Consider the following 11,457-nt stretch of genomic DNA (forward strand, 5'->3'; position numbering starts at 1 on the left):
ATAGCTGTGACGTAACGACTTTCATCATGCAGTGGTGTGTTGCCAACTCTCCATTTCCCTTTTTTTTTATCCCTTGATATTAGGTGAATTCATGTATATAATTATTTCGCGGAAGTGGAAGATTTACATATAACTAATGTTACCTTCGCCTTACACAAATGACCATAACATAGAGTGGTCTTTATTCGCAGATGATAAGGCAGCAAGAGGAGTGTTTGGCATGACTTGCGGGAACCCCACTTAATTCACAGCGGAGTTTGTTTGTTTCTTGCATGCATTTCTCTTTTCTATCGTCCTTTGGTTTCCGCGTTTGCATGTGATGAGTAGTGATAGCATACAGTTATCTGCTGTGGTGCACTGCCACGTTGGTTTGTAGTTTTGATTACATCATTTAGCAATTCTGTCGTAGGATGTGGCATCATAATACAGTTGGCAGTATCTTACTTCGATTGTCATGATCATCATCGATGTGAATGTCATCATCACTATCGAGTTGTATTATTATTGGAATTATATTGAGTCCTTCTGATTAACTTGAAGTTCAAAGGAAAACAGTTTTATTATTAATCTTATAATCATCTCTCTCTCTCTCTCTCTCTCTCTCTCTCTCTCTCTCTCTCTCTCTCTCTCTCTCTCTCTCTCTCCTGGATGCAGCCATTGTATCAAATAAATCGTGTTTAATAAGTCACCCGCTAATTGTGTGAATTTGATCATCGCCTTTCTTTTGACACCCCAAAACCACTTGCTGTGTCGCCAGCTCTCTCTCTCTCTCTCTCTCTCTCTCTCTCTCTCTCTCTCTCTCTCTCTCTCTCTCTCTTACTTACACGCTATCGGTAATATGGAAATTGCTTTTCATTGTATTATTTTACATTGTTAAATCTTGTATTCCAGCAGTTTATTGCAACCAAAGTTTCTGTTGTAGATGGCAGGTATTCCCAAACGCATAATCATGAGGAAACGGATTTATTAATTTGCTCAGTCTTGAAGCTAAACAACTCCAGCTTGCTCTCAATCATCGTTCACTCCTGGTTCTGCGTTATAATAATAATAATAATAATAATAATAATAATAATAATAATAATAATGATTATCAGGCATTGGCATATTTATTGGCACAGAAATAAATGAATTATGCTTTTGTTCAAATCAGACAGCCTCCCTGACTCCACACGTCTCCTACTAGGGATAGTAGTTGTTGTGGTTCCTGGACTATTGCCAAAAACATCGCCCAGTCTTTCTCTTCATGATACACACAAGACAACCAAGTGCCGAGTGTAGCAGTTGAACCCCTTTATTATAATTATTATTGCTGCTGTTATTATTATTATTATTGATAATTCGTACGGAGAAGGCTTAGATGGACAGTAACTGGGAGAGTTAGATTCCGTAGCTGTGCATGAAAGAAACCAGATGATAAAATAGATTATTATATTTGAGTCCATAATCACCACGGTGTTTAAACCTGATGATTTAGTGGGCGATGATTATCTGCATGCACATCCATTGTATTGTTATTTTACCCAAGATATTTTCTCTGACCAGTGATTATTTGTGATTTCACCATTTTAACAGTCATGATTTAAACCATGTCAGAGATCTCTACTAGTTTAATTCCAGTCACACCGCAATTTCACCAGAGTCTTTACCTTTTAATGCTCATCAGGTATTAATATCAGGATTTACCCTCTCCAAATTTGTTTTCATATCCATTATTTTAGAATTGTACAATTGCTCATTTTCTATTGCATTTTTCTCTTTCACCCTCACTTCTTGTGACATTTTATTGTTTTCAGCCATTAGTTTTTAGGTTTTTCCATTGTGCTTCCAGTGTTTGTAGATTTCCCCAAATCCAGCCTTTTATATCACAATATTACCTTAGCCCAGATTTCGTTAATAAGTTTTCTTTTATTTAATCTTATATTGCTTCTGAAACATTTTCAAGCCCACTTCTTTTATTTGACATCTTATAGAATAGTTTTTTCTTCTTGAATTGGATGAGCCATACGAGAAAGTTGGATGACATTGTTGAGCTACAAAAGTAAAAATTGATCGAGGAATGAATTCCAATTTTGTAGCGATTCACTTATGCAACAACAACATTTTACTGGGTATTAGCGGCAAGATATTCATACAGGAAATTGTCAAGTTTGCTTTCTGGATTTCAGCTCTCTCTCTCTCTCTCTCTCTCTCTCTCTCTCTCTCTCTCTCTCTCTCTCTCTCTCTCTCTCTCTCTCTCTCTCTCTCTCTGTGTTATTAGTGGGTTAGATGAAGGGTATTGGTAGAAATTGTATGCCATATACAGTGAAATCATTTTGGATTCTCTCTCTCTCTCTCTCTCTCTCTCTCTCTCTCTCTCTCTCTCTCTCTCTCTCTCTCTCTCTGTTATTAGTGGGTTAGATGAAGGGTATTGGTAGAAATTGTATGCCATATACAGTGAAATCATTTGGATTCTCTCTCTCTCTCTCTCTCTCTCTCTCTCTCTCTCTCTCTCTCTCTCTCTCTCTCTCTCTCCTCTCTTATTAGTGGGTTAGATGAAGGATATTGGTAGAAATTGTATGCCATATACAGTGAAATAATTTTGGATTCTCTCTCTCTCTCTCTCTCTCTCTCTCTCTCTCTCTCTCTCTCTCTCTCTCTCTCTCTCTCTCTCTCTCTCTCTCTCTCTCTCCCTGCAGTTTTTGGTGAGGTTTTAGAAATAGTTGTTGATAATTTGGGTTAAAAATGACTTAAAAGATTATTCATTTGAGTATAATTAAACAATGGTATTGTCACTGTTCCATGCATATTCACATTCCCTATTGAACATTGGCTGCTACATTTATTACGTTGAATAGAAATTACCTGCACATTTAAAAGGAAGTCTTTCAGGTAATTGTATCCGTCAGAATTATTATGATGGCAGGAAAGGTTGGTCATTTTTATATAGAGATAATTTTTCTGGAATTCTTCCTGTGGCAGCTGCAGTAAAGCTGGAACGTTCCCATGAATCACTTGCAAAAGCACATTTCTCCACATAAGAATTTTCCCTTATACAGGCTGTTTAACTCTTTGCAAATGTTATTCATGTTAACTAAAGTTTGAATCCACAAGAGGCTTTGATTCTCAAGAAAGAAATTTGTTTTGGAATGGTGGACAGTTTGGGTTTCATTTCTTGTGTGTAAGGCTAGTGTGGCAAGCATAGCCAAACCCTAAAGGAAGTTGTACCTTGTGCTTTTGAAAGTGGGTTGGGCTTCGCAGTTGGGAAAATTAATGCTAGATAAAAATTTGTTTTTTTAGATTAGATTTTTTGTCCGGTATTTATTCTTGAAGATACTGTATAAAAAAAAAAGGATTCACTGTGATTAGGCTGAAATCATGGTGATAGTGGCTATTAATTAGTAATACTGTGTCTGCCATGATTATTGTGTGTGTGTGTGTGTGTGGATGATACTGATGATCTCCTAGGTTAGTGTTAGTCACTAAAATTCAAAGACCAAACTTAAACTGTAAATTTTTCATATAATTGCCATACTTGTATTTTCATACTCTGTACTATTCAGTTTATCATAAATCACAACCAAGCTGTACTATTCAGTTTATCATAAATCACAGCCAAGCTATTACCAAAATTCATTAAAGTATTATATCAGTTCCAGTTACCTCATGGAAGAACTAGTCTTTAGAATGCTTCACTACAGTATAGCTTGCTTAAAAAAAATGAAATTGTTGGACTGACAACAACAAAGACAACATAAAGAAACCCTGAACTAAGGAATCTTGAAGTGTGGGGACATCCTCAGTTTTCATTTAAACCATTGTTACAAACTTTATAATGGATTATCTGTGGTGCATCACTATATTGTGACCAGAAATAATAAGTAAAAAGCCCCAGTAATGTACATGAGCGACTATTTTTCAAAATACAGTTGTCCACCACCCGCGAATCACCTAGTCTTCAGTAACAAGCACCGTACGAATGAGAGACAGCTGTTAAGAAGCTCACAATGTCTGGCTCCCAGATATGGGGCAACAGCCATTACATGACCGCCTTTTCTTAGTTTATGCTGGAAGATTGTTCGATGGTTTCCTGGACTAATACAAAAAAAATTCAATTGTCTTTTTAAGAAATATGCATATTTTTATTCAGGTGGCTGAAGAGGAATGTAGTGCAAATGGTCAAAAGCTCCCTTTTATAACGGATATCGTGATCGTTACATTAGTGAAGTTATGGTCTTGGGTAATGCCTGGCATATCCAGTCAACATTTTGACTTGTATTTTTCAGTGCCTCCTGTATCAGATGTTTCCACATTCTAACATTTTACCTTTGGTCTTTTCAGTGTTGCCAGCAAGTGTGTGGTAGAGGATTTGCTTCAGCAAGTTGGCCAGCTGTCAGACATTGAAAAATTCCTGCTCTACCTCAAATTGCCCGTTGGCCGTCCTCCTGATTCTGATCCACTTAAACAGTAAGTTTTCCAGTTCTGAAGGGTTAATCTTCATGTTTTTGTGGAAGTGGAATGCCTGTTCAACATTCAACTTTTTAAAACTAAAACATTTACTTATGGTAAATACTGTGTTGAGGATTGTGCCATTTTAGGTTTTAAATAGTGGTCTGTTTACTCATCATTATTTGTTTTGGGTTATAGTCAAGGAATAAGTGCTCATAGTTTGGAAATAAGGGGATTCCCGCAAACTTTAGTAAGATAATTGTATTTTTTATTAAACTTCGTCATTGTGGTACCCAAACGCAAAGGATTGCTCTGGGAGCAGGCTCCAGAGTGTGGTAATTTGAACTCCTGGAATATTAAGTGTTGGGAAGTTTCCGACCTGAATATGGGTGTGTCTAGCTGTACAAAAAAAAAAAAAAAAATTAAATTAACAGGAAATGGAAAAATAAGACCTTAAAAAGTTTATTTTTATTTGTAAATTGGAGCGCTAAATACAAAAGTTTTCAGTTTTTATTGTAGCTGTTGCTACCTCTTTATTGGCCCCCTAAGATAGGTTGAAGTCTACATTCTCTTGGGTATTATGTAAAGATGGTGAACCCATGGTACATTCATCCATCATCCCTTCTGAATAATCAGGAACTCTGTCCAGTTTTTTGTTTTTCTAAGTCTCATGAGCACTAGTAGTGTAAGAGGCATGTATGGTTTCTCCAGCAGGGAGATTTTTATTTGATGTTGTACTTGGGTTTAATTTCTGCATTAGTACTGTACTTTATCTGATGTTAAAGTATGAGCTGATTTTTCTATGTAGCGGTTAGTAAAAAAAGTTTAAATGATGTAAGCTATTTATGAAGATGTTAAAATTTATATCTTGGGGAACAAAGAATACTGACGTTAGTGTATATAGTAGTTTTACGTGAAACATAAACGTATCCCTTCTGAATTATGGCAGACATCCTGTTTGCAAACTGCAGTGCTGAAATAAGATGACTTAAACATTATCAGTAATAATTTTGATGATAGCTAATTGATGATACTAATTAAGATTGTGACTTGTATTTAAGGCTGGTTGGAATTATGGTTCTATGTATAAAGGCTTTGGCCTGTGTATTCATTCATAAGTGTAAGCCGTTCTCATATTTGTTGTGACAGTATTAGAATGATTTTCATAGTGTTTTGCTATACAGAAGTTCACTTGTAGTAATGAACCATGTTCATCACTCAGTCTGAAGAGAAGAGATTAGGAGTGCATTGTAGGGAGTTTTCTTGTTGGTTTTCGTTTTGTGGTTGTAAGTACAGTACATCAATGGAAGGGATATCCATTCTACATAAATGTGCATAATATGAGCCCAAGTATGTAATAAACCATTTGCATCCTGAACCTAACCTACCTTCCTTTTAAAGCACTCATGTTGTTTGCTGGATGGCATTTTTGGCCTTGTTCTTCCATCCAGTACAGTACAGTACTCGTAACCTCTCAGTTAAGCTTAGGTCTCTTCAGTCATTTTTAGACTTTGAGGATGATTGGTTATGAAATTATTCAATATTGGTCTGGCCTGTTCAATAGAATTCATGGTGACTTTATTCTGTGTAATAGGATTTAGGGTAAAATTTACAAACGTGTTTTCATGACCCAGATTTTGATAAGTATAGAGCAGAAATTTTATGTGGAAGGTAGTTTCATTTGAAGTTGGTTGTAGGTCCCAAAAGAGGCTGTTGTCTATTAACCACTGAAGCCTAGACAGTGTTTAAAAAATTAATAAATCTCAAGTATTTTGAAACCAAGATTCAGACACAAAGATTGACACCTCAGATTAATGTTGAAAATGTTTTACATTTCTTTCAGACCCCTAAATCCTCTTGGAAGTCGATGTGAAATTCAGCTAACCATAACATGGATTCGTACACATCTGGAAATGAACAGCGAAGTTTCTTTGCCCAAAAGGGAGGTTTATAATGAGTATATGTAAGTGCAGTACTGCTTAGGTTTTTTACTTTAATCGGATGAAATGAAGCGAATACTCTTTAATGATTGAAATAAATACAAGTGTGCTGCATGCTCTGTGTGTAATGACACTGTTGGCAATTTAGAGTTTCATATTGCTTTGAGATAAGTGTCTTATTTCTGAGGCACATGTTTTGTACTGTATGTAAGGTTATCAACAAACCAAAGTGTATATCTAGGTACTCGGTCATTCTAGAAGCTAACAAAATGTATTTATTTAATTTTTGGAAATTATGATTTTTCTTTCACACAATTTTTCTTAACCTCTTGAATACATATTTTCCTTAGTCTTACTATGTATGTCCGTTTTAGTCATTCTCTCTTTTTCATATTTACAGTGAAGCTTTTAAGAATTTATTACATAACCATTATTTCTCTTCTTTTCTTCACACTGTTATATTCGTTCAGCTTTATGTACTATCATCCAGTAATGTTAGCCATCTTCAAAAGTCAATATCTGGAACATGTCATTTATTATATCAACCATGCATGACTGAACAGTTGTTGAATGTTTTACCAATAATAGGCTTTGTTTGCAATCTCTCATATTTGAAGTGTGGCTCCTGTATACTCTGTTGACTTTTGTGTGTATTATTTTTAATTGTTTCACCAGATCGTTTAGTCCTACTATGTTCAGCATACTTGAATATGATAAATATATAGATATTTATTGGTTTCTAATACTTGGTTTTTGTTTCTAATATCTGTACTGTGATCATTTTTATTTATTTATGCTGTATGGTGTTATTGAAAAGATAGTTCTTGTTTTGGGTATTGAGTTGACACTTCGCTTGCAGGGATGATGTAGGATGGAGCGATTAGGCCAATGTGATTAGAACACCTTTCAGTCACATGTATTATTTAGTTTTGAAAAAAAAAATATATATGCATCATTGAATCCCTTTCCCTCCCTATCTTCAGATTTGAATACTATTTATATTTTGTGGTGCCAAAACACTATTTGAATAGCCAAGTTCTTTCCATTTCAGTTTTTTTTTCTTTTTTGACATTTTATGATTACTTTTTTGTATGAGAATTTTTGAAAGATTTTAGTGGTGAAATGACGTGTTCATCGTACGTTCTTTTATTTTGTCACTTCAGAATTAGATTATAAGCCCCAGTAATTCATAGTGCTCCATGTTACGTAATACATTGTTAACTGAAATAATGACTTGGAAAAATGAAAATTCATTAGGATGAACTCAGACGCTGTTGTTTTTATTTGATGATACAGAAAGAAAAAAAATCATGTGAGTTACATCTGAATTTTTAGCTCAAAGTAAGCTCATAAAAATATCCTAACTGAGCTCTCATAGGATGGGGTGAGGAATTAGAACTACCATAAGCTTAACGAAGTAAGCATTCAAGTTTTTGGCACCATTAGGTAAACAGGTTTCCACCTTAGGGTGATGGTTGCTAGTGGCCTCGCTCTTCTGTTTAAGATGGTTAATCTAGTCGGGGGAGAATTCATTATTGTTGTTTGAGTTGTCAGTCACCTGCCAAAAAATGTAAATTCTTTATCTGTAATCTTTAGGGGACCCTGTAGGAGCCCAATTGCAGTGTTGGTGCTGTTTTCGTTTTAGCATCTGCAATTAGGCATTTTAAACAACTCACGATAATCCAAACGAATAACAGTTCATTTTTTAAACTTCAAATATTTCTAATAAACCACATTTTTCTTTTGATTTTACAATATTATTGCAGAATTATTTCTTGATATCTTCATTTCTGAAAAATAATCATCATGGATCACTTCAAAGTATGATTCTTGTGTGTCCTTGTAGTTTCATTTGAATATTATGAACATGGTTGTACGATGTTGGTTTCTGCCTTTGCAGCGGCTGTAAAGATTTAAATTGGAAATGCCCTGTACTTTTTAGCATATGAAAGCCGTAATATGGAATTTCTCTCTCTCTCTCTCTCTCTCTCTCTCTCTCAACATTGCCATTAGCTCTCGGGTAGGGTTATACAGGGACAGGTCATGTGGTGACTTTTTTTTTTCGTGGGTTCTTTTTATAGGTTTGTAATTTGATGGTTTTATGATCTTTAGCCAGAATGACTGACACATATTTAATTTGAAAACATGATACTGTACTTTGTATTTTGTCTGTTTCTGGGATTTACTGTGGTTGAAACTCATCATTTGTTGCTTTATGCAATCTCTTTAAGGAAGAAGCAGATAAATGTAATGAAATTAATTAAAAAATGCTTAATTTTTGATAAACAGGAGCTCCTCAACTTGATCAGATACTTCAGAAATCTGGCCTTCTGATAAGTGACAAAATGTGAACTCTAACATTCAAGATATCTTACAGCAATCTGTAATTTTAGATGATTTCTAGCCAAAGCTTGAATGTAGTACTTTACATGTATCATCCAGTTTCAGATACTTATTCATTAAATGCACCACATGTAAAAAATGGTAGCCCAACAAAAACCTGTCATCGTGATGATGTGATGAGGATAAGTTGAGGGGTTGCTTATTCTGTGTATTATCTTTACTGGGGTGTTTTAACATTATGTGATTTTTGACAGGCACTACTGCAATATGAACAGCATCAAGGCCCTAAGTACTGCTGATTTTGGTAAAGTGATGAAACAAGTGTTCCCTGGAGTAAGGCCACGTAGGCTGGGCCAGCGCGGGGCATCAAAATACTGCTATTCGGGTTTAAGAAAAAAATGGTCGTTAGATCCTCCAGAACTGCCTGATCTCAATGATAATGTAACTAAAAAGAATATGGTAACTATAAGTATATGTTTTGTAGGCATTGTACGTAATATATACAGATCATAGTACCTACAGGAGATAGTAATTGACGTTACTACTGTAATCTGTAAAAGGTTAACCATAGTAGTTTCATAGTTTATTATTTTTTAAGAATGGGTTTGCTTTTTCCATCAGTAATGCACTTTTTAATATAAAATCTACTTTTTTTTTAATTTGTATGTAGTTTTCCTTTTTATACCTTAGGCTTTTATTGTTAAATATTGTAATATTGTACATAATGCTTTCTTTCGTCTTTCCTTAACTTTCTTCATACGGGTACTTAGTAAAATATCACCATGGTCATTGAATATTTAAGATTTCTGCATTTTTCGCAGTACCATGTTAGTCATCCATTTCCTAAGTTTTTGATCACTGCTAACTTAGTGAGTATAACAGTCATACTGTATCAGGCTAAGGCTCTTGTTCTTTGTTCTGTACTGTTTTAGTCAGATGAAAAGCCCTTGAAATTTAAACATAAGCAAATGTGATTAGTTTTCACGTTTGACAGATTGAAGATTTAATGTTAGAGTTACATTAGATTTATGGGGTTTACTAATATAATATGCATAATCTGTGCTTGTTAAACTTAGTATGTAAAGGCATGTCAGTTTTTATTTGACTTCTTATATATTTGTGTACACTGTATTTTTGTGTTGTGATAGGAAGTTGACTACCTTGAATGTTCCCTGATAAGTTATACTGGGGATAGAAAGTTTATCATGTAAGGTAATGGCCATTGGATTAAATCAAGTACTTTTTCTACATTCCTATATATGTGGAAAATGCCTTATTGCAGAATGTAGAAGCCTTTTCAACATAAATCATGTGTTGAGTCATTCTGATCATCAGTAGCTTTCCAGATCGGGTATTGACAGAAATCACTCATGAACCAAATGAACAGTTGAGTTGCTTTTTGATGAGTGCTATTTCCTTGGTAATGACTACAGTGTTCATACATGAGAATGAGAAAATCAGTTGCTATCCCAGAAATGTTGTGTTTGCTCATGATACTTGTTTTTGATTGTGAAACATGTGAAATCTTTAGAATATCCTTTGATATATAAAATGCATTGTTTTATTTGTGATGGCCATCTTCCAACCCTGGTAGCAGAAAGTAAAGGTAAAGGCTATTTATGAGTTCTCTCTTACCAGAGCATACCTTATTATTTTGAGAAGACATTCTTGTATTTATGAAAGAATTAAGGTCTCTCTTGATTAATTATACATCTGTAAAGAGATATGACTTGAAAGAAAAGACTAGTAACAAATGTATGATATTTTATATCAATGATTATTTTTTGATAAAAGAAAAAATGTAGACCTTGATAGTTAAACTTCTCATATCCTCCCACAGTTGGGTGTAGATGGTGTAGCAGATGAAAGTGAAGTCGAGCGAGCTGCTGGTTGTTTGGTCATGGAGTGGGCAGAAAAATTATGCTCTGTGAAATTTGAGTGTATGAGAGATTTGGCCCTTCACCTAGTCCACAAGAACTATGTAGACAATCGTTCTGTGGCTGCCTTCACACTTCTTTCTGTGGCTAATCAAAAGCAAGGTAAGTTATGTTTCTTCTCATTTTGCTGTACGTACAAGGCTCTAATTTGATATTATGAGTTTTGCATTTAGCTGGCTCCCATAGTTAGAGAACTGGTCTTTATATGAAAGTTTGTCCTTCTGATGCAGATTTTAGAAAAATCACTCTTATTGTTTAATATTCTTCAGGTATGTTGATGAGTGGTGGAGGAAGCAATGGTGGAAAACACAGAGAAACGCAGCTCCAGCTTCAAAGAAAACTTCAAGAACGTGAACAAATTAGAGAACAGAAACGGAAATTACAGGTTAGATGCCCTTTTTTTTGTTGCCCCTCCTTATTTTCTGATTTAATCCACACAGTAACTCCTTGCCTCTGTGACTTTTAAAGTTTCCCTGGGGCATGTTAAAAGAAATGTAAGAGCTTTTTGGCTGGGAAATGTTATTCACAAGATTATTTAGTACTTTACAGTTGTATCTCGTTAATAGTACTTCAACTACTTGCTCAGTTTTGCATGAACTTAACATATGTTGAAATCAGTCTGAAAAGACAAAGAATATATTAAATACTGAAATAAAAACACAACCCTCAATGCCACACTAAGTGAGAAACATAAGTGCAGTTTAAACCAGAGTATTTAATTATAATTTTGGTGTAAATTATCGTCATTTTGTTGATTAAGTACTAGATTTAATTTAGATAAGGTCATGTCAAATAAAAACTGGAAAGGAAGT

The 11,457-nt window shown here is 34.7% G+C and overlaps 1 protein-coding gene across 4 annotated transcripts in view; it reads left to right on the plus strand.

Annotated features, from left to right (window-relative positions):
• LOC136846656 (uncharacterized) overlaps nt 1-11,457 on the plus strand; it is a 78,880-nt gene that overhangs the window by 59,273 nt on the left and 8,150 nt on the right. For 2 of the 4 annotated variants that reach the window (XM_067117634.1, XM_067117636.1), the window contains exons 2-6: nt 4,318-4,443; nt 6,269-6,388; nt 8,963-9,167; nt 10,549-10,747; nt 10,915-11,030. In XM_067117634.1, coding sequence (XP_066973735.1) covers nt 4,318-4,443; nt 6,269-6,388; nt 8,963-9,167; nt 10,549-10,747; nt 10,915-11,030 — 766 coding nt within the window. The remainder of the gene's footprint in view (nt 1-4,317; nt 4,444-6,268; nt 6,389-8,962; nt 9,168-10,548; nt 10,748-10,914; nt 11,031-11,457) is intronic. The other 2 variants (XM_067117635.1, XM_067117637.1) reach the window with 1 other exon arrangement.

This window comes from Macrobrachium rosenbergii, chromosome 15, assembly GCF_040412425.1.
Source record: "Macrobrachium rosenbergii isolate ZJJX-2024 chromosome 15, ASM4041242v1, whole genome shotgun sequence".
Lineage (NCBI taxonomy): Eukaryota > Metazoa > Arthropoda > Malacostraca > Decapoda > Palaemonidae > Macrobrachium > Macrobrachium rosenbergii.